This window comes from Schistocerca americana, chromosome 9 (assembly GCF_021461395.2).
Source record: "Schistocerca americana isolate TAMUIC-IGC-003095 chromosome 9, iqSchAmer2.1, whole genome shotgun sequence".
Lineage (NCBI taxonomy): Eukaryota > Metazoa > Arthropoda > Insecta > Orthoptera > Acrididae > Schistocerca > Schistocerca americana.
In genome coordinates, this window is record NC_060127.1 from 116575282 (window position 1) to 116600363 (window position 25082).

Sequence of the window (25082 nt, forward strand, 5' to 3'; positions counted from 1 at the left end):
CTTTGTGCTCACAGAGAAGTCGCTGTCGAAATTTTGGTAGCTTATACTGACAACTAGTCGGGCAACATATTACTCCCTCGCACATACGTCTCACAAAATGAGCATGAAAAGAAAAATCGGAGGTATTGGAGCTACCCAGATAGCCGAGCGCGTCAAGGCGCACGCCTGCTGCGAATCGAATTCGCCTCGCAAATTAACGACGGACTCTTGTCTACAGGCCATCGTGGATGTGGCTTTTAGGCGGTTTCCCACATCCTCCTAGGTAAATACCGCCTCAGATTCACGATGCACAAATACTTCCTAAATTCGAAGTCAATCTGACCACGCGATTACACTAGACGCAGAAAGGTGTGCACGGATACCTCCCCCGAGATGGAACGGCGGACGAGGGGTTGCGATGATGATGATGATGATGATGTTTGGTTTGTGGGGCGCTCAACTGCGCGGTCATCAGCGCCCGTACAAAGTACTAATTTTTTCGCAGTCCAGTCTAGCCATTGTCACGAATGATGATGATGATGATGATGGTGATGAAATGATGTGGACAACACAAACACCCGAGTCCCCGCGCAGAGAAAATCCCCGACTCGGCCGGAAATCGAACCCGGGACCCAGAAAGGGGGGGGGGGTTGCAGGCAATAATAATGTCTTTTTGAGTGGCGACCCCATCGTAATAATAGGCATTATATGTATTGCGGCGAGGCGGGTTGTTCTTTCTCTATCCGTTGAGCATTTAGTCCACCTACATGAATAGGTTTTGAATGGGTTTCAGCTTGTCTGCCCCTTCACTCTGCGGTGGTAGATACTGGCTTAGACGAAAAAAGCAGCGTTGACAAAAATTCGACTAAATACCTACCACGCAAATGCCGCATTTCTCCAGTCAATGGACAGTCGCTGAAAGTTACACTAACGAGGCTTCGGGATTCTTGCACGAGTCCTTTGTGAAAAAATGTCAAAAATTTCCGTTTAGTTGGTTTATTGTCATTAAAACAAGGAAAATGGCTATCAAGTCCGTATTTAATATCCCGACATCAATTATACAATTTTACTGGTTGTCTCTGTTACAAGTTCACACCCGAAAGTAGCCAGAAGGTACTTAGTCCGACCCGATATTTTGAACGTCCTAAACAGTCACTGATCCACTACCTCTTGCAAGTTAACACATTCACTCTTCAGTAGGCTTCTTGTACCGTTATCTGCACGAAACACGACACGAGGAGTTTATGGACGACATGAAATATTCACACGCGAATATCTCCTTAAATAAACCACTCACAAGGCTCACACTTTCACAAAACAATCAATACTGTAGTCGCTTTCCGTCCGCTACACGTAAACCAATCAAACGTGCGAATTTCTTCATTTTGGTACAAATTTGATCAGAGCGGTTTAACATAGGTGTTTACCAGCAGACGGCTCGTGAGTGACTATCTCGATTTATAGATCTGAGGCATAAAGGCCTGTTCAAAAGAGCGGGAAACACTGAATTCTTATTGGCTAGTATTTTAAGCAGCCAATCAGATCATCTCAAGCACTTCTGTACTCGCCAATCAGATTACCACAAGCAATTTAAGCTAGAAATCTCATAATTCGAAACTAACTAAAATTTAATGACAATTAAATACGATTTCTTGCCACACAATAAAATACAAATAAATTTAATAATCAACACCCCTTCTGGCTTTCTTTTACCAAACCAAGCTCACTCAGACATGCGTCACAAATTTCTCCTATTGCTCAAATGGCTCTAAGCACTATGGGACTTAGCATCTGAGGTCATCAGTCCCCTAAACGTAGAACTACTTAAACTTAACTAACCTAAGGACATCACACACATCCATGCCCGAGGCAGGATTCGAACTTGCGACCGTAGCAGCAGCACGGTTCCCGACTGAAGCGCCTCGAACCGCTCGGCCACAGCGGCCGGCTCCCTATTGCACAACAACCGTCTCGGACATATATAGTTTTAATAAAATATCACGTTCTCACTTTGCGTGTGGCCTCCATTCACTCATTCTCTCAGTCTCTCAAAAATACACAAACAAAACATGATGGAATAATAATTTTCGAAAGTACTTTTAATTACGTCACAAATCTGTGGCATTGAAAATAAAGAAAATTCCAGAAAATTAGATTGTATGAACCTATGCTCTTGGTCGTAGTTTCAACTGATACTATAGGATTCACAATGCCACAACGATTATTATGTGTTTTAGGTAAAAATTTATACCTCCGAAAGGGTTGAAGTTATCGATTTGGAATTTTAACAGTATGGTTGTGTTATCGATATAATTTTGTATACAAAGTATAAAACACGTCGATTAATATTTAATAGTACTTCTTCAAATCCATAGCGAGTAATGTTACTTAGCGTTAAGCAAGTCCACGGCTCGCTGGGCCCAGTATCCAGCGTCAGCTGTGCCAGCGCAAGAATCAAAATCTGCTCTCCTTCCGGCTCCACGACAAGCTACGCTTTCAATGCAACACGACAACTCGTAATAATTTGCTGCGTTAGAACATGTTGGTTCGTTCTTCCCGAAACTGAAACAGGAGCGCACAAGTTCCGATACGGCGTCGGCTGCATAAAAGGCATCGATGGTTTACCAACAATCACTCTTCACACACACACACACACACACACACACACACACACACACGCACGCACACACACCATTCACGAATGGAACAGGGAAGCATGCTGAGTATAGATGTATCAATACGTTCCACTTAGCATGCACTATTTACGAGGGTCAATCCAAAAGAAATGCCCACTATTTTTTTTAAATCCATCTTTTATACTACATGTTTGAAAGCTTTACAGTGTGTAGAAACATCCTTTAGGAACAATGTTTGCATTACTCCACATAATTTCCATCCCTCTCAACTTCCTTGCGCCATCTTGGAACCAGCGCCTGTATACCCGCACGGTAAAATTCTGGGACGAGTGCTAGGAAGTCTCTCTAGACCTGCCGTGTGGCGGCGCTCGGTCTGCAATCACTGATAGTGACGACACGCGGGTCCGACGTATACTAACGTACCGCGGCCGATTTAAAGGCTACCACCTAGCAAGTGTGGTGTCTGGCGGTGACACCACATGAACATTACGTCATGCATTTCTCCGCGTTTCCTTGAATCTCACTGGATTTCGTTTCACGTGCAGCGGGTCCCAAGTTGTGACCAGTACAGTCAAGTACGATTATAAGGATGCGTTTTATGCTTTGTGTCCACACACATACATTATGTGATCAAAAGTATCCGGACACCCCCAAAAACATACTTCTTCATATTAGCTGCATTATGCTGCCACCTAGTGGCAGGTGCTCCATATCAGCGACCTCAGTAGGTATTAGACATTGTGAGAGAGCGGAATGGGGCACTCTGCGGAACTCAAGACTTTGAACGTGGTCAGGTGATGGGGTGTCACTTGTGTCATACGTCTGTACGCGAGATTTTCACACACCTAAACAACCCTAGGTCCCCTGTCTCCGATGTGATAGTGAAGTGGAAACGTGAAGGGGCACGTACAGTCGTGGACAAAACGAGCGAGACCCCTCGCCTTTGCGTTATGCTGATCCGCACAGCTTTAAAGTCTGCTACACAGCATAACAGGCAAGGCGAAGAAGTGCTACCAACAGGCGTGAAATTGAAAAACTATCAGAACTTTACATGAAATGAATTCCCTTAGCTGCATACAGGGGTTGATATAAGTCAACGGGGACAGTTGAAAATGTGTGCCCCGACCGGGTCTCGAACGTGGGATCTCCTGCTTACTTGGCAGAAGCTCTATCCATCTTTTTTTTTTCATTTTGTTCGATATAGTATTGAGTCCAGAAATCTCTATGCAACAGAAACCTCAAATCATTTGGCCACTTTCATTGCCAAATTGCCGGCTTATTCATGTCTGGGGTAATAATAGAGGGCTGTTTTCCTGGCTTGTCTGCTAGCATAGTGAAAGGTGTTTGTTACTGCAAGGGAGGTCTGGTTTGTTTTCGGTTCTAGTCTTGATGGAGGCAGATAGGCCATCAGTAAAGCAATTGTACGGAATTCTGGCGCCCCAATGCGTTTTATTGCTAGCTTTACTCTGTACCGGCGCCCTGTGGATGTAAATATGAAAATCTTGTAGAATTTCATACTTGTTACTGCCTACTTTTTCCGCTTCTGTCAATAATTCAACTGACTTACGTGTGGCACTGAATGATTTTTAGCTGAATTTCGTTAGGAATTTTAACGCATTGCTAAATTTGCACACTTTCATGGTAGGTCAGCAACGGTAATCCAGTATGACTCGTCTGAACGTTGACACAGACCGTTTCGCGGCCGAATGCTCATAATATTTTGCTAATTCGTAACGATCTGGGGTACTTTGCCTTACTAAAATAGTTATATTATCTCGATAAGCTGAAATTCATGTTTGTTAGTACAGTTCATACTAATTAGCGTTTCTTCTTTCACTTATATCTCATATTTACGTGTTGTGTTTAACACACTAATCAGCATTAATATAGTCTTACACATGACTGAAAGCAGTGTAACAAAGTTCGGATAGTTTTTCAATTTCACGTCTGCGCATAGTATGTTGGTAGCACTTCGTCACCTTGCCTGTTATGCTGTGTAGCAGACTTTAAAGCTGTGCGGATCAGCATAACGAAAAGGCGAGGATCTCCCTCGTTTTGTCCACGACTTTACAGCACAAACGCGTACAGGCCGATCTCCTCTGTTGACTGACAGAGACCGCCAACACTTGAACAGGGTCATAATGTGTAATAGGCAGACATCCATCCAGGCCATCACACAGGAAGTCCAAACTGCAAGTACTATAACAGTTATGCGGGAGGACAGCAAACTTGGATTTCATGGTCGAGAGGCTTCTCATAAGCCACACATCGCACCAGTAAATGCCAAACGACGCCTCGCTTGGTGTAAGGAGCGTAAACATTGGGCGATTGAACATTGGAAAAACGTTGTATGGAGTGACGATCTCACATGAATGTATTTATGTTACAGCTGTTTGTTGTCCAAGGTTGCAGGTCCACGGCTTCATATCTATGTTAGAGGTGAACTTTCAATGTATAAATGAAAAAGAAAAATTCGAATAATCTTGGTTTATTATTGTTCTGCACCTAAATAAAAACATGAGAGTTAATCAGAGACCAGAGTATCGTCATGAGTGCCCCAGGGAAGCGTGAAAGGACCGTTATTATTTTTTTGTGTATGTAAAAGATCTGGCGGACAGACTGGGCAGCAAAGCGGCATCAAAAGGAACGAGCACGTGGGGATTGTGGTAGGAAAGGAGAATGGTCTACTGCGATATATTGGGAGAATTTTTGAATAAGTGTGGCTGATCCGAAAGGAGACCGCATATAGGACGCTGATGCGATCCATTGTTGAGTACTGCTCGAGTGTTTGGAACCCGCACCATGAAGTATTAAAGGAAGTCACAGAAGGCGGGCTGTAAGGTTTGTTGACGATAGGTTTTAACAGCGCGTAAGTGTTACGGATATGCTTTGGGAGCTCAAATGGGAATCCCTGGATGAAAGGCGTCCATTTTTCCTAGGAATACTACTGAGAAAATTTAGAAAACCTGCATTTGAAGCTGACTGCAGAACGATTCTTCTGTCACCAACATAAATTGTGCATAAGGACCACAAAGATAAGATAAGGGCTCATCGGAGGCGTATACACTACTGGCCATTAAAATTGCTACACCACGAAGATGACGTGCTACAGACGCGAAATTTAACCGACAGGAAGAAGATGCTGTGATATGCAAATGATTAGCTTTTCAGAGCATTCACACAAGGCTGGCGCCGGTGGCGACACCTACAACGTGCTCACATGAGGAAAGTTTCCAACCGATTTCTCATACACAAACAGCAGTTGACCGCCGTTGCCTGGTGAAACGTTATTGTGATGCCTCGTGTAAGGAGGAGAAATGCGTACCATCACGTTTCCGACTTTGATAAAGGTCGGATTGTAGCCTATCGCCATTGCGGTTTATCGTATCGCGACATTGCTGCTCGCGTTGGTCGAGATTCAATGACTGTTGGCAGAATTTGGAATCGGTGGGTTCAGGAGGGTAATATCGAACGCCGTGCTGGATCCCAACAGCCTCGTATCACTAGCAGTCGAGATAACAGGCATCTTATCCGCACTGCTGTAACGGATCGTGCAGCCACGTCTCGATACCTGAGGCAACAGATGGGGACGTTTGCAGGCCAACAACCATCTGCACGAACAGTTCGACGACGTTTGCAGCAGCATGGACTATCAGCTCGGAGACCGTAGCTGCGGTTACCCTTGACGCTGCATCACAGGCAGGAGAGCCTACGATGGTGTACTCAACGACGAACCTGGGTGCACGAATGGCAAAACGTCATTTTTTCGGATGAATCCAGGTTCTGTTTACAGCATCATGATGGTCGCATCCGTGTTTGGCGACATCGCGGTGAACACACATTGGAAGCGTGTATTCGTCATCGCCATACTGGCGTATCACCCGGCGTGATGGTATGGGGTACCATCGGTTACACGTCTCGGTCACCTCTCTTTCGCATTCACGGCACTTTGAACAGTGGACGTTACATTTCAGCTGTGTTACGACCCGTGGGACTACCCTTCATTCGATCCCTACGAAACCCTACATTTCAGCAGGATAGTGCACGACCGCATGTTGCACGTCCTGTACGGGCCTTCCTGGATACAGAAAATGTTCGACTGCTGCCCTGGCCAGCACATTCTCCAGATCTCTCACCAATTGAAAACGTCTGGTCAATGGTGGCCGAGCAACTGGCTCGTCACAATACGCCAGTCACTACTCTTGATGAACTGTGGTATCGTGTTGAAGCTGCATGGGCAGCTGTACCTGTACATGCCATCCAAGCTCTGTTTGACTCAATGCCCAGACGCATCAAGGCCGTTATTACGGCCAGAGGTGGTTTTTCTGGGTACTGAATTGTCAGGATCTATGCGCCCAAATTGCGTGAAAATGTAATCACATGTCAGTTCTAGTATAATATATTTGTCCAATGAATAACCTTTTATCATCTGCATTTCTTCTTGGTGTAGCAATTTTAATGGCCAGTAGTGTAGATTGTCGTTTTTCTCTCGCTCTGTTGCGTGTGGAACAGGGGAGGCAATGACTAGTAAAGGTACAGTGTACCCTCCGCCACGCACCGTACGACGGCTTTCGGAGTGTGCATGTAGATGCTGTCACCTTCACCCCAGGCATAAACAATGGAAGACTATATTCGAAACATAAACACATCAATTGTCTGCTACAGTGAGTGCAGGGAGTTCACTATGCAACTCCCCCATGCAATTGCTACTCCCAAAAGGGAAACCCCCTCCAGCTGAGGTAATTTAAAGTTTTACCTAAAACGGTCGTGTCTGTCTGTTTGAACACGCTAATCTCCAAAACCACTAGACGAATTTGCATGGAGTTTTCACAGCTAAATTGAGTATAGCCTGGGGTAACGTATAGGTTTTAGTTCATCAACATCAGATCACAAAAACTATCGTAATTTAAAGTTTTATGAGTCTGCTCAGATTAGTATTTCGGATGTTACCTCAATGACACGATCGTAATAGCGTAGTACACCATAGAAACAATAGATGGCGCTGTTGGTTTTGTATTGCACCAAAGAAGCAGTCGGGGTGCCGTTACTTTTTTTAATTCAGTGACAGACGTATTTTCAGAAATTTACGTTAGTGCCATATTTAAGCTTCGCAGTATTACCTTTACGAATGCAAACTGACATTGAATAGACTTGGCTAGGATATACTAATTTACTGATTTCGCTTTGTGTATTAAAAACTTAACGAAATTGTTTTGCTTTTTTCGATAGTTTTTGTTTGTGTTTGAAACATTAGCTAGAAAAAAACAAGTTTATTGACAAAGTAATCCTGTAACGGTCCTGTTTTTATCGATTTACATATGGAACCCTAAAAAGCGATTGTGTTATAAAGCTCTTCTTCAGTTTTAGATGTGAAGCATGGTCGTATAACTACAGCCGAAGTAAAAATGTAACATAATGTTTTCGTGATGTACATCAAACAAAATCCGCTTGACCAGAGGATTACAAAACTGTAATTGCATTTTGTCTAGGCGATGTATTATTAAACTTTGATACAATTTAATTGGCGAGTTAGTTCATACATAATACACTAATACGTCGTCTCTTAAATGAAAGTGGCCCCCAGAAGCGAGGTGTTTGGACTCCTGTTTCAATTGAAATACAAGACTTTACTAAAAATTGTCAGAACGTAAGACGAGTGGTGCTCTCACATCAGAGCTTGCAGGATTAGTTGGTGCAACCTATCCACCACAGAACCTATCATGCCACAGGAAATAATAATAGGTTCTGACTTCTGATGATACATGTTAGTAAAGATGGGGAAAATTTCTAAAAGACAAACCAGATACGGAAACTAACCACAAGAAGAAAGCTGATAAATTAAATATAAATAAAAGGGTCGGTATGGAAAGGGCGGATATTTTTCATCGATTTTGTGTAGTGAGAGAACGTGTCTGCTATGTTATATCGATAGATTCTCAGAACCAATTTTTATTGTGCAGAATTTAGTTTATGGCGAACAAAGTAGTTTTCATCTGAAACAGTCGAGTTGGAACAGTTTGAGTGTTTGCGATCAACCTCAGATTTATTAAAACCGTGACGAGTTGAATGGAATTATATTACAAACATATCTAGTTGCCTGTAAAAAAAAAAAATAATAAAAGAAAACATTTTACAGTAGCTTTTGGGTGGTTCTGTAGCGTCGTTAAACATACACTTTAAGACAAAAGAAACGACGCAACACGAAGGAATTATCCGACTGGGGCGGAAATCTGTAGATGTGTTGTGCAGGTACAGACAAACAAATGACTACAATTCCAGAAAAATTGGATTATTTCCTTAAGGGGGGATGTTGATGAAAAACGCACACTATTTCAAAAATGCACCAAATCCACAGTTTTGGAGATATGGCAATGAAATTTTGTACCACGCTTTACATAAGAGTAACACATTTACATATAAAATCCTTTGATTATATATATTAAACTTTTATGAATAAAATATGAAATTTTATTTTCAAAAAATAATGTATGTTCCTTTTTCTCAAAAAGTATTCAAGAGATTTCTACAAAAATTTCTCTGTTTCATCTCTTTGTATGTTGTAAGCTCTTCTCATGAGGTTTTTGGAATAGGTCAAATAGGAGAATTTTCATAATTTTTTTATTATGATTCCACAAGTACAATTTTAAATTCATGCAAAATTCCAAGCACTTTGCCCCATATCTCAGCTTGCAATCAGAATTTCAAAATTTGCTTTTGAGACAACGTTTATTAGGTTTACAGAAATATGTGTACAAAATTTCATATTCTAGCATTCATAGAATCTGAGGAAAAGGTACATAAACTTTAAAAAACAAACTTTTGAGGAAACGCAATTTAAAGTTCAACCTAACTTTTTTCCTTATGTCACTTCTTCAGAAGGCACCACATTTGTACTCCGGGTCGTCTTTCCCTTCAAGGCTTCTCTTCTGGTTTCTTGTTGGCTTCTTTACCAGGTCTTCAACTGACTTTTCAGCTGCAGAGATGCGCTGTAAATCTATTTTTTTAGGAGTCTTGATTAAAATTTCCCATCTTGAAGCCCATTTTTTCTAATACCTTCATCCTCCCGACGTTCTCATCGTTAAATAGAGTAACTGAATCATTAAGTTGCAGTTCTGACAACTGTAGCAGATGCGAATGTGCTTTTAGGGCATCGTTTCCATATGAGTGAATTTAGAGACTCATTTAGATTTTGGGTTTTGCCATGAACACACTTTTTGAGAAGTGCAGGATTGGCCAGAAACCTGTAAGTGGGCTTGATGTATCCCGCACACGTTTGATTGAAAGTAATACACAGAATCGTTTTTCACCGAGCTGGTATTGAAGTGCTGCTTCAAAACGTGGGCGTGGCAGGAAGACCGCATCACACTTTTAATTAATTTTCAGGCACTTCTGATGCGATTTCAACATTGAAACTTTGGGAACTTAATGTCCATTAGTTGTACTAACAAATAAAAAAATAAATCGAGAACGGATATTTTTGGTCAATTTCATCAACGTCCCCCTTAAGAGAAAGAGCATCACAAATTGAGCAAGTCATTAATGCGTTGGTCCACCTCTGGCCCTTGTGCAAGCAGTTATTCGGCTTGGCACTAACTGACGGTGATGCTGGATGTCCTTCTGAGGGATGACGTACGAGATTCTGTCGAGTTGGCGCGCTAGATAGTCAAAATCCCGAGCTGCTTGGAAGACCCACCCATAATGCTCCAAACGTTCTCACTTGGCGGAAGATTCGACGACCAATGTAGCGCTTATCAAGACCTAAAACAAATACTATTAAGGCGGGTATTATCTTGCTGAAATTTAAGCCCAGGATGGCTTGCCATGAAGGACAACAAAACGGGGCGTAGAACATAGAGCTTTAGGGACGTCCAAAGGGATACTGCTATGAAAAGAAATCGCATCCCATATCATCACTTCTGGCTGTCTGACAGTATGGCGGTCGATAGGTTGGTATACCGCCGCTGTCCAGATCGTCTCCAGACATGTCTTCAGTCTGGACCAACGAAGACTTAACTGGGGACGCCCCGGACAGACCTAATGTCACCTGATATATGGTCCAACAACCTTGAGTGATGGTTTGGGATGCCGCTTCATTTCATGCCAGAATTTCTTTGGTTGTCATTCTTGGCACCCTTACAGCATAGTGGTACGCCCCATCTTGTTGCCAATCATGGCAAGCCATTTTGGGCTTATGTTTCAGCAAAATAATGCCTCACCTTCGCACACAGCGAGAGGTTCTGCCTGTCAAACCCTACTTTGGCCAATTAAATCGCCGCATCTGTTCTCAGTTGAGAACATTTGGTACATGGCCTTGCGACCATTTCGGGACTCTGACCATGTAACGTGCCAAGTGGACAGAATTTGGCACGATATCCGTCTAGAGGGCATCCAACAAGTCTCTCAATCAATGCCAAGCCTAATAACTGCTTGCGTAATGGCCAGAGGTGGACCAGCGCGTTATTAACTTGCTAAATTTATGAACCTCTTTCTCTTGAATAAATCGTCCACTTTTTATGAAAGTGTAAGCATTTGTTTTTCTGCAGATGTACATAACATCTACCGATTTCCGTACCATTCAGATAACAGTATATATGATGTGCAAAGAAAAACACTGGATAAATAAGCACAACAGAACAAAATTATGGTTTTCCTTGGAAGCAACATTAATTTAATCGTTAAATACCTCTTCTGTCTTTTGGAGAAGTGGAGTGTCCATCACGCAAGTATTTTTGTAAGTTCTTAAGACGACCTTGATTGTTCTGAAGCCCATGAACACTTAAAAATGCTTCTCTGCATACCAAAATATTACAGCCATTAACCTTAACCTGGTACGAAAAAGTGACCATTCGCCGTGAAATTGTGCTTTTACTTTTCTTTGGGTACCTTAAAAAGCGAAATATATTAATCAAAATAATAATATTTTATTTATAAAAAGTACGTGATATAAAAATCAATTTCAAATTATCATTAATCATAGTTACCTCCTTTGCACTTGCATCTTAATATTGCTCAGAACGTAATTATTTTGGTAATTGAAATCACCCATATCCCAAAAAGAATTGAATATCTGCTCCACACATTCATTAATTTTGCTGTAACACTTGTTTTTACATTTACATCCAGGACCACGAAATTTAGCACAACAATTTGTCCTGTTTTATCAGATATGTACTCTCTGCCATAATTTCTACGACGTTTAGATTTTTCCCTTTTCCAATTGCTCATATTTATCCTATTTCTTCTGCCTTTAGGTTCTTTAGCAAGTGATACTTCAAGAGACCTTTCACATTCATCAGCATCCTAAGCCAAATAAAGTATTCAGAATGAGAAAGACCAAAGCTACTTTAACACATATACCAAACGTTAATATATTATACAAATAGGCTTATAATATTTAAATTACTACCAATAACGCAGTAATTAATAGGAGAAGTAAAATTTGTACATGATTCACATGTACATATTTTAATTAGCGAGTATATAATAGTTATAACTACGCAATAATATTTCACTGTGATACACACCTAAGCCTCAATGTTTTAAATGTTTTAAAAAAGTAAGTATTTTAGACTTACCATGTCATTTTCAGGTGAAAATTCATCACAGGGACAATAACTGGTGCCACTGGACGAAAAATCGTCTTCAGAACTAGCCATTTCTGTATCTGAATTTTCTTTTTCGCTTATGCATGGAAGTAGCCTCTCCTTTGCAAGCGCCATTGCACTGTGGCTTTGGGTTGTTTCAAACGCGAAAAGACTCCTTCCTTACAGTATGTGCAGTGTGAACTGCTTTGCCATCTAGTGACCGAAAGTTAAAATATTTACGCAATAGCTTCCTCTGTTGAGTAGAAGTTGAACTAACACAAAAAACGTATTTCGAGAAAAGTGTGACTTTGGGCTATATTCATTCGTGATGCGTCGCTCTTTTTTTTTTTTTTGTTTTGTCTGCAGATGTACTTACCTACTTCCTCTTCCGGGCTTAGGCTATTATGCTGTTCCGGCTTGTTTTCCTGCCATCTCTTCATCGGGTGAGCAATGTCTGTTCTTGCACGAGGATATTTTCTGTAATTTTGTTTATTCACTTACGTCTCGCTTCCATTCATCAGTGTTGGTACACCCATTGTCTTATACACTCCTGGAAATGGAAAAAAGAACACATTGACACCGGTGTGTCAGACCCACCATACTTGCTCCGGACACTGCGAGAGGGCTGTACAAGCAATGATCACACGCACGGCACAGCGGACACACCAGGAACCGCGGTGTTGGCCGTCGAATGGCGCTAGCTGCGCAGCATTTGTGCACCGCCGCCGTCAGTGTCAGCCAGTTTGCCGTGGCATACGGAGCTCCATCGCAGTCTTTAACACTGGTAGCATGCCGCGACAGCGTGGACGTGAACCGTATGTGCAGTTGACGGACTTTGAGCGAGGGCGTATAGTGGGCATGCGGGAGGCCGGGTGGACGTACCGCCGAATTGCTCAACACGTGGGGCGTGAGGTCTCCACAGTACATCGATGTTGTCGCCAGTGGTCGGCGGAAGGTGCACGTGCCCGTCGACCTGGGACCGGACCGCAGCGACGCACGGATGCACGCCAAGACCGTAGGATCCTACGCAGTGCCGTAGGGGACCGCACCGCCACTTCCCAGCAAATTAGGGACACTGTTGCTCCTGGGGTATCGGCGAGGATCATTCGCAACCGTCTCCATGAAGCTGGGCTACGGTCCCGCACACCGTTAGGCCGTCCTCCGCTCACGCCCCAACATCGTGCAGCCCGCCTCCAGTGGTGTCGCGACAGGCGTGAATGGAGGGACGAATGGAGACGTGTCGTCTTCAGCGATGAGAGTCGCTTCTGCCTTGGTGCCAATGATGGTCGTATGCGTGTTTGGCGCCGTGCAGGTGAGCGCCACAATCAGGACTGCATACGACCGAGGCACACAGGGCCAACACCCGGCATCATGGTGTGGGGAGCGATCTCCTACACTGGCCGTACACCACTGGTGATCGTCGAGGGGACACTGAATAGTGCACGGTACATCCAAACCGTCATCGAACCCATCGTTCTACCATTCCTAGACCGGCAAGGGAACTTGCTGTTCCAACAGGACAATGCACGTCCGCATGTATCCCGTGCCACCCAACGTGCTCTAGAAGGTGTAAGTCAACTACCCTGGCCAGCAAGATCTCCGGATCTGTTCCCCATTGAGCATGTTTGGGACTGGATGAAGCGTCGTCTCACGCGGTCTGCACGTCCAGCACGAACGCTGGTCCAACTGAGGCGCCAGGTGGAAATGGCATGGCAAGCCGTTCCACAGGACTACATCCAGCATCTCTACGATCGTCTCCATGGGAGAATAGCAGCCTGGATTGCTGCGAAAGGTGGATATACACTGTACTAGTGCCGACATTGTGCATGCTCTGTTGCCTGTGTCTATGTGCCCGTGGTTCTGTCAGTGTGATCATGTGATGTATCTGACCCCAGGAATGTGTCAATAAAGTTTCCCCTTCCTGGGACAATGAATTCACGGTGTTCTTATTTCAATTTCCAGGAGTGTAGATTGGATCTCTTCTCTGAACTTGCCCTTCAATGTTCACCGAATTATTCCACACATATATTTAAACCGATAAAGCTTTTTCTTCACTGCATCATTAACGTTAGAAGATAAACCACAATCAAGATAAATGAAGCTTGAAATTTGTCCTATTGCTCGTCCTGTTGCTATCTTGGCTCTAATTGGGTGTTTTTCTTGCTATGCTATTACTTGTTTTTTTCCCTAGATATCTGAAAATGATAACTTTTACAAAGTATATGGCATGTATAATTATTTCTGAAGTTTATCTTAAGCAAACTAGTGAGTTTAACAGTAGAAGTGATTCTCCAGCAGAAGGAGGTTTTTACTCATTGGTCTGAAGATGATCATAGTAGTGGTCGAAACCGGTCATCGTAATAAATAAATTAATTGTGATCAAGACTGTTTTTGATACTAAATAAAACAAAAATGTTTCAACTTTTCGACCCACTACTGTGTTTTACTGTAATTTTGTTTAGTGAGGAAATAGCGCATGGGTGAACAACCGGAGTCCAAAGTGCACAATATTTCGGCAAGCGACCGCATTGCCATCATCAATGAACTGACCCGCTTTTATCTCTCCCCTCCCCCTCCCCCACCCCTTCTGATCTGTCGCCCCATCCGCGAGTCACCCGCGCCCTGCGTTTCCCCCGCCACTCTTTCCGCGGATCACTGCTAAGTCCTAGGTTCACACCCAGGTGGAGGAGGAGGAGATTAGTGTTTAACGTCCCGTCGACAACGAGGTCATTAGAGGCGGAGCGCAAGCTCGGGTGAGGGAAGGATGGGGAAGGAAATCGGCCGTGCGATTTCAAAGGAACCATCCCGGCATTTGCCTGAAGCGATTTAGGGAAATCACGGAAAACCTAAATCAAGATGGCCGGAGACGGGATTGAACCGTCGTCCTCCCGAATGCGAGTCCAGTGTGCTAACCACTGCGCCACCTCGCTCGGTCGTTCGCACCCAGGTACGAGTGCTGGTGGCACCTCTGCTATTCGTCCACCTGCCCCCGAAGTCAGTTCGTTGCGGGGTATCTCCTTCCTCTTCTTAATCAGACTAATTTTGCGGGTTCCCAGGACTTACTAAAGATGTACACTCTCTCACAATTGATTAGCGGTTCCCACATTTGAATCTCGACAAATGATTCAATGAGACACTCCCAAAAGTTATACGAATTTGCCTGAACGTTAGTGTGATTGTAATTCATTCCATGTAATTCCTACAGGCAATGTTCAGCGACTGCCTTTTGCAGTTATTGAACTACTCGTATATGAAAAAAAACGTAAATTAATTACAAACTACAGCCTGCACGCACTTTGTTCAACAGGTGAACGTCACTAAAGATATTCGGATTTAGGTTATGACATGTTCGACAAGCCTAGCGATGATGTGGCGTAGACGAATAGCGATATTCTGTATGACCCGCTGAAGTGTCAGAAATCGATACTGTCGAGGACCTCCTGAATGGCTGTTTTCATCTCAGCAATGGTTTTGGAGTTATTAATGTACACCTTGTCTTTAATGTAGCCCAGCAAATAGAAGTCGCATAGAATGACACATAGTTGTGCACTTTCAGTACGGGGTGACAATTATTGAACTATATGAAAAAAACGGAAATTAATTACAAACTACGGCGAGCACACACTTTATTCAACATGTCAACGTCACTACAGATATTCTAATTTAGGTTACGACATGTTCGATATGCCTGCCGACATTGGCGGTGATGTGGCACAGACGAACAGCGAAATTCTGCATGACCCGCTGAAGTATCGGAACATGGATGCTGTCGATGACCGCCGGAATGTTTGCAGATGAGCAAGGGTTTTGGGGTTATTGCTATACACCTTGTCTTTAATATAGCCCCACAAAAAGGAGTCGCATGTGTTCAGATCCGGAGCATATGGCAGCCAATAGACGCCCATGGCAGTGTCCTCTGGGTACCCCAGAGCCAGAATGCGGTCCCCAAAGTGCGCCTCCAGGACATCAAACACTCTCCTGCTTCGATTGGGTCGAGCTCCGCCTTGCATGAACCACATCTTGTCGAAATCAGAGTCACTTTCGATGATGCAGATGAAATCATCTTTCAAAACCTTCACGTATTCGTTCAGTAGTCACCGTGCCATCAAGGAATTTTGCACAGATTATTCCATGACTGGACACTGCACACCACACAGTCACTTGTAGAGTGTGAACAGACTTCTCGACCGTGACATGTGGCTTCTCAGTCCCCCAAATGCTCCAACGTTGCTAATTGACGAACCCATCCAAATGAAAGTGGGTTTCGTCGCTAAACCAAACCATACCTGCGTATAGTAATTCCCATCGAGCCCCGCGACCAACCGTGCAGTTTGAACGTCCTGATACAAACCATTCAGAAGCTATGACGATTTTATTTCGTATAGTTAAATAATTGCCACCGTGTACCAGGCTGCTGCAATCTTGTGCGCCGCACAGCACACAGCGTCTGACCTACACGGATCGAGACATTTAAAACTGTTTTTTGGTAAATATTTAGAGAACTACAAATCGGATTAAACAAGGTTGTAATAAAAGTTGTTCGTTTCCAAGGGGAACATCGAATGATACGAAATTCGACCCCCCTGCCCCACCTCCAGGGTGCGTGACGGGGCCAACTTTGACATCTAAAGTAGGTAACCCCATTTGTTATTGCAGATTCGAATTCTCCGGGAAAAATACATAATTTTCAATATAAATTTTTTGTTGAGTGATACGTGGCACTGTTATCGACAAAGATCAAAATGGGTTAAAAACTGTTGAAAACTGATGATATCTCAAGAAATGTGCGTCATGTTAGGGTCACAGGGGGTTTATAAAGGCAGTTATTCCACTCGTAAAATATTTAATAACAAACCGGTTTCTATAGCAGAATAACTTGGTTCTCCTGAACATAATACATTGCTTTTTCCACATCATTAGTGTAATTTCTTCCATAGATGTCGATCACATGGAAGGCATGTGGAACTATTGATTGATTTATTTACAAAAGAAATTACAGCAATAAAGTTGACAAAGTAATGTATTATGTTCAGGAGAACCACGCTTGTTCACTATAAGAGTCCGGTTTCTCATTAAATATTTTAGAATAGCTGCCTCTCTGACCTCGTGCGATCCTAATCTGGTGTGTATTTCTTGAGATATTATCACATTTCTGCGGTTTTTAAGGGGTTTTGATTTTTATCGAGTACAGTCCCATCTATCAAGCAACTATAAAAATGTTAAATACGAAACTGATGTTTGTTTCCCAGAGAGTCCGAATCTGCGATAAAAAATGTGGGTGGATATTTAAGAATTCAAAGTTGACCCCCCCTCATGTCTTCTGGGGGTTGAGCAGGGGGTGTCATTGGATGCCCCACTTCCACCCGAATAACTTTTACTACGTCCTTTTTTAAATCCGGTTTTTAGTTTTCCAGACATATCCTAAATGAGTTTTAACTGCCTCACCTCGTATATGTCTTGGTACATGGGCAGACGATACGATAGACCACGGATTTCCGTAGTCTGTTTTCTTTGAACACAACATCGTTGGATACTAACATCTGGCCGTTCACGGTTGAATTATTTCGTTATGAAATACACCAGAAGGAGCTGAAGAATCACATACTAAAGAGACGACTGAAAATTTGAACCGAGGCTGGGATTCAAATCCTGGTTTTCTGCTCAGTAGGAAGACGTGCCAACAACTACGCCACCCTGGCACAACTGCACGGTCCACACTAGCACGCCTCCATCCTCAATCCAAATTCCCATTCACCCACTTCGTATTCGTCCTAAACCCGAACAGAATTGCAGAGGCACTCCACCTGTACCGCCATAGCACCTCAGCACCCAACGACGTTTGAGACTTGGAAAGGTCTCTAGAACCATATAGTTTCATTTGATTGAAGCGTCTATGCCTGTGATTCTGAAAGGATGCTCTGTATAGTTCAGGGGGAATACCAGGTGGACTGAGGTTTAAATCGGAATCTGGATCGAGTAGGGAAGTGTGCTGGGGTGGTCTACACAGTTATGCACCGAGCGAGGTGGCGCAGTGGTTAGCAGTTAGGTTTTAGGTTTTCTGTGACTTGCCAAAATCACTTCAGGGAAATGGCGGGATGGTTCCTTTGAAAGGGCATGGCTGACATCCTTCCCCATCCTTCCCTAATCCGATAGAACTGGAGACCTCACTGTTTGGTCCCCTCCCCCAAATCAACCAACCAACCGCAGTTATGCAAAGCCGCTTAGCCTGGGGGGTGTAGCGAGCAGGAGGCCAGGGGTTCTAGTCCCGGCTTTGGTTCAAATCTTCATTCGTCGCTTCACTCTGCATTTATACACCACAGGTGTTTGACACTTGAAAAAGTCTCTGGAACCACATACACTGAAGAGCCAAAGAAACTGTTACGCATGCGTAATATCGTGTAGAGCCCTGCAACATGATGTGGCATGGAGTCGACTAACGTCTGAAGTAGTGCTGGAGGGAACTGACGCCATGAATCCTGCAGGGCGTCCCATAGATCCGTAAGGAAACGTGGGGGTGGAAATCTCTTCTGAACAGCACGTTGAAAGGCATCCGAGATAAGTTGAATAATGTTCACGTCTGGGAAGTATGGTGGCCAGCGAAAGTAGCTAAATAATGTTCCTGGAGCCAATTTGTAGCAATTCTAGACGTTTGGGATGTCGCACTGTCCCGCTGGAATTGCCAAAGTCCGTCGGAATGCGCAATGGGCATGACTGGATGCATATGATCAGGCAGGATTCTTACGTACGTGTCACCTGTCAGAGTCGTATCTAGACGTATCAGGGGTTACATATCAGTCCAATTGTACACGTCCCACACCATTACGGATCCTCCACCAGCTTGAACAGTACCCTAATGTCTGCAGGGTTCATGGATTGGTGAGGCTGTCTCCATACCCGTACACGTCCATCCCCTCGATACAATTTGAAACGAGACTCGTCCGACCAGGAAACTTGTTTCCAGTCACCAACAGTACAAGGTGGTTGACGGACTCACGCGAGGCAGTCATGTCGTGCAGTCATCAAGGGTACACGAATGGGTCTTCAGCTCCGAAAGCCCATATCGATGATGTTTTTTGAATGGTTCGCACGCTGACACCTGTTGATGGCCCAGCACTGAAATATGGAGCACTTTGCGGAAGGGTTGCACTTCTGTCACGTTGAACGATTCTCTTCAGTAGTCGTTGGTCCCGTTCTTGCACGACCTTTTGCCGATCGCAGCGAAGTCGGAGATTTGATGTTTTACCGGATTCCTGATATTCACGGTACGCTTGTGAAATAGTCGTACAGGAAAATCCCTACTTCATCTACCTCGGAGATGCAGTGTACCATCGCTTGTGCGCCGAGTAATAACACCACATTCAAACTCACTTAAATCTTGTAGCAGCAGTAACCAATCTAACAACGGCGTCAGGCAGTTGCTGTCTTATACAGGCGTTGCCGACCGCAGCGCCGTATTCTGCCTGTTACATATATCTGTATTCGAATACGCATGCCTATACCAGATTCTTTGGCGCTTCAGTGTAGTTTCATTTGACTCGCATACTAATTTGCGCATTCCTACTGTGGCACGCTTTAGATGTAGATCTACATCTACATCTGCATGGTTATTCTGCAATTGACACTTAAGTGCCTGGCAGAGGGTTCATCGAACCATTTTGATACTACTTCTGGACCATTCCACTCTCGAATGGCACGTGGGAAAAAGGAACACCTAAATCATTCCGTTAGAGCTCTGATTTCTCTTATTTCATTGTGATGAAAATTTCTCCTTACGTAGGTGGGTGTGAGCAAAATATTTTCGCAATCAGAAGAGAATGGTTGAAATGTCTCTGAGCACTATGGGACTTAACTTCTGAGATTATCTGTCCCCTAGAACTTAGAACTACTTAAACCTAACTAACCTAAGGACATCACACACACCCATGCCCGAGGCAGGATTCGAACCTGCGACCGTAGCGGTCGCGCGGTTCCAGACTGTAGCGCCTAGAACCGCTCGGCCACCTCGGCCGGCTCAGAAGAAAAATTTGGTGACTGAAATTTAGTAAATAGATCTCGCCGCATAGAAAACCGCCTTTGTTTCAGCGACTGCCAGCCCAACTCTCGTATCATATCAGTGACACTCTCACCGCTGATGTGCGATAGCACGAAACGGGCTGACCTTCTTTGCACTTTTTCGATGTCCCCCGTCAATCCTACCTGGTAAGGATCCCACACCGCGCAGCAATATTCCAGCAGAGGACGGACAAGTGTAATGTAGAATGGAAGATAGGAGACGAGGTACTGGCGGAATTAAAGCTGTGAGGACGGGGCGTGAGTCGTGCTTGGGTGGTTGAGTTGGTAGAGCACTTGCCCGCGAAAGGCAAAGGTCCCGAGTTCGAGTCTCGGTCCGGCACACAGTTTAAATCTGCCAGGAAATTTCAAGTGCAATCTAGGCTGTCTCTTTAGTGGGTTTGTCGCATCTTCTAAGTGTTCTGCCAACAAAGCGTAGTCTTTGTTTCGCCTTCCTCACAATATAATCTATGTGGTCTTTCCAGTTTAAGTTGCTCGTAATTGTAATTCCTAGATATTTAGTCGAATTGACAGCCCTTAGATTTGTGCGATTTATCGTATACCCAAAATTTATCGGATTTCTTTTAGTACCGATGTGGATGACTACGCACTTTTCTTTGTTCAGTGTCAATTGCCACTTTTCGCACCATACAGAAATTCTCTCTCTAAATCATTTTGTAATTGGAACTGATCGTCTGATGATTTTTCTAGACGCTAAATTACAGCGTCATCTGCAAACAATCTAAGGGGGATGCTCAGATTATCACCTAGACCATTTATGTAAACCAGGAACAGCAGAGGTCCTACGACACTACCTTGCGGAACGCCAGATATCACTTCTGTTCTACTCACTACGAACAGTGACATCTCTGAGAGGAAATCACGAATCCAGTCACACAACTGAGACGATACTCCATAGGCACGCAATTTGATTAATAGTCACTTGTGAGGAACGGTATCAAAAGCCTTCTGGAAATCTAGGAATATGGAATCGATCTGAGATCCCTTGTCGACAGCACTCATTGCTTCACTGGAATAAAGAGCCAGCTGCGTTGCACAAGAATATTTTCTGAATCCGTGTTGGTTCAAATTGTTCAAATGGCTCTGAGCACTATGGGACTTCTGAGGTCATCAGTCCCTTAGAACTACTTCTAACAAACCTAGCGGTCGCTCGGTTCCAGACTGTAGCGCCTAGAACCGCTCGGCCACCCCGGCCGGCCGTGTTGGTTCAAATGGTTCAAATGACTCTGAGCACTATGGGACTTAACTTCTGAGGTCATCTACATCTACATCTACATGATAACTCTGCAATTCATATTTAAGTGCTTGGCAGAGGGTTCATCGAACCACAATCATACTGTCTCTCTACCATTCCACTCCCGAACAGCGCGCGGGAAAAACGAACACCTAAACCTTTCTGTTCGAGCTCTGATTTCTCTTATTTTATTTTGATGATCATTCCTACCTATGTAGGTAGGGCTCAACAAAATATTTTCGCATTCGGAAGAGAAAGTTGGTGACTGAAATTTCGTAAATAGATCTCGCCGCGACGTCTTTGCTTTAATGACTTCCATCCCAACTCGCGTATCATATCTGCCACACTCTCTCCCCTATTACGTGGTAATACAAAACGAGCTGCCCTTTTTTGCACCCTTTCGATGTCCTCCGACAATCCCACCTGGTAAGGATCCCACACCGCACAGCAATATTCCAACAGATGAAGAACGAGTGTAGTGTAAGCTGTCTCTTTAGTGGACTTGTTGCATCTTCTAAGTGTCCTGCCAATGAAACGCAACCTTTGGCTCGCCTTCCCCACAATATTATCTATATGGTCTTTCCAACTGAAGTTGTTCGTAATTTTAACACCCAGGTACTTAGTTGAATTGACAGCCTTGAGAATTGTAATATTTATCGAGTAATCGAATTCCATCGGATTTTTGGAACTCATGTGAATCACCTCACACTTTTCGTTATTTAGCGTCAACTGCCACCTGCCACACCATACAGCAATCTTTTCTAAATCGCTTTGCAACTCATACTGGTCTTAGGATGACCTTACTATACAGTAAATTAGAGCCTCATCTGCGAACAACCTAATAGAACTGCTCAGATTGTCACCCAGGTCATTTATACAGGGTGTTACAAAAAGGTACGGCCAAACTTTCAGGAAACATTCCTCACACACAAATAAAGAAAAGATGTTATGTGGACATGGGTCCGGAAACGCTTGATTTCCATGTTAGAGCTCATTTTAGTTTCGTCAGTATGTACTGTACTTCCTCGATTCACCGCCAGTTGGCCCAATTGAACGAAGGTAATGTTGACTTCGGTGCTTGTGTTGACATGCGACTCATTGCTCTACAGTACTAGCATCAAGCACATCAGTACGTAGCATCAACAGGTTAGTGTTCATCACGAGCGTGCTTTTGCAGTCAGTGCAATTTACAAATGTGGAGTTGGCAGATGCCCATTTGATGTATGCATTAGCACGGGGCAATATTGAGACAGATTTCCAGAACGAAGGTGTCCCGACAGGAAGACGATCGAAGCAATTGATCGGCGTCTTAGGGAGCACGGAACATTCCAGCCTATGACTCGCGACTGGGGAAGACCTAGAACGACGAGGACACCTGCAATTGACGAGGCAATTCTTCGTGCAGTTGACGATAACCCTAATGTCAGCGTCAGAGAAGTTGCTGCTGTACAAGCTAACGTTGGCCACGTCACTGTATGGAGAGTGCTACGGGACGACCAGTTGTTTCCGTACCATGTACAGCGTGTGCAGGCACTACCAGCAGCTGATTGGCCTCCACGGGTACACTTCTGCGAATGGTTCATCCAACAATGTGTCAATCCTCATTTCAGTGTAAATGTTCTCTTTACGGATGAGGCTTCATTCCAACGTGATCAAATTGTACATTTTCACAATCAACATGTGTGGGCTGACGAGAATCCGCACGCAATTGTGTAATCACGTCATCAACACAGATTTTCTGTGAACGTTTGGGCAGGCATTGTTGGTGATGTCTTGATTGGGCCCCCTGTTCTTCCACCTACGCTCAATGGAGCACTTTATCATGATTTCATACGGGTACTCTACCTGTGCTGCTAGAACATGTGCCTTTACAAGTACGACACAACATGTGTTCATGCACGATGGAGCTCCTGCACATTTCAGTCGACGTGTTCGTACGCTTCTCAACAACAGATTCGGTAACCGATGGATTGGTAGAGGCGGACCAATTCCATGGCCTCCACGCTCCCCTGACCTCAACCCTCTTGACTTTCATTTATGGGGTTATTTGAAAGCTCTTGTCTACGCAACCCCGGTACCAAATGTAGAGACTCTTCGTGCTCGTATTGTGGACGTCTGTGATACAATACGCCATTCTCCAGGGCTGCATCAGCGCATCAGGGATTCCATGCGACGGAGGGTGGATGCATGTATCCTCGCTAACGGAGGACATTTTGAACATTTCCTGTAAGTGTTTGAAGTCACGCTGGTACGTTCTGTTGCTGTGTGTTCCCATTCCATGATTAATGTGATTTGAAGATAAGTAATAAAATTAGCTCTAACATGGAAAGTAAGCGTTTACGGACACATGTCCGCATAACATATTTTCTTTCTTTGTGTGTGAGGAATGTTTCCTGAAAGTTTGGCCGTACCTTTTTGTAACACCCTGTATAGATCCCTTAGAACTACTCAAACTTAACTAACCTAAGGACATCACACACATCCACGCCCGCGGCAGGATTCGAGCCTGACTGTAGTGCCTAGAACCGCTCGGTCACCCCGGTCGGCTCCGTGTTGGTTATGTATTAATAAGTCATTTTCTTCAAGGTGATTCATAATGTTCGAGTGCAGTATATGCTCCAAAATCCTACTGCAAATTGAGACCAGTGGTATGGGTATGTAATTCAGTGGGATATTCCTATTTCCTTTTTTGAATTCTGGTGTGACCTGTGCTACTTTCCAGTCTTTAGGAAAAGATGGAGAGGGCAGCAGTGTAACGCGCGCGCTGTTGGCAGTGTGTTCCAGGAGATGCTGTACGGGATCTCGACGGGGTTCGGGTCGCCGCAGGTGCCGGTGGCGGAGATTCTGGCGCGCGCAGTGCCCACCCTGCACTCGCCGCAGAAGCCCAAGAGCAGCAACTTCCTGCAGGTGCCCGACATCGAGTCGCCCAGGTACGTGGGAGGCAGCGCCGGCTCCCGCCCCTCCAGCAAACTCTCGCAGACCGCATGTCAAATGACACAGCCTCCGTGATGTATCTGATAAGCAGATCATCACCAACACTGCCAAAGTGCTTCCGCCCCGTGAGACACTGCAGAGAGGTTTGGAATTTAATCCATGCTACTGGTCCAATGTTTTCCACATCCATTTAGGTAAACATTGGGCTGGTATCCCAGGTTCCAATTCAGCTACACACTGCGCAAACAGTTTGAAAACTACGATATATTTCGCCTTGCGACATATAGCATACACAGACAGATGAGGTACACAGGTCGTTCGCAGACCGCATATCAATCGACAAAGCCTCCGTGAAGTATCTGATGAGCAGACCACCACCAACAGTGCCAAAGTGCTTCCGCTCTGTGAGACACTGCAGAGAGGTTTGGATTTTAATCCATGCTACTGGTCCAATGTTTTCCACATCCATTTAGGTAAATATTGGGCTGGGAATCGAACCCAGTACCCCGTGATTCAGAGGCAGCAACGCTATCCACTAGCCAATGGAATGGGTGGCACTGTCACGAATGATGATGATGATTATGATGATGTTGATGAAATGATGAGGACAACACAAACACCCAGTCCCCAGGCAGAGAATAGCCT

At 44.3% G+C, this 25082-nt stretch overlaps 1 protein-coding gene across 1 annotated transcript in view; it reads left to right on the forward strand.

The window, feature by feature from the left end:
• LOC124550723 overlaps window positions 1-25082 on the forward strand; it is a 207267-nt gene that overhangs the window by 78931 nt on the left and 103254 nt on the right. Inside the window, exon 2 of the mRNA XM_047125444.1 lies at window positions 24226-24433. Coding sequence (XP_046981400.1) covers window positions 24226-24433 — 208 coding nt within the window. The remainder of the gene's footprint in view (window positions 1-24225; window positions 24434-25082) is intronic.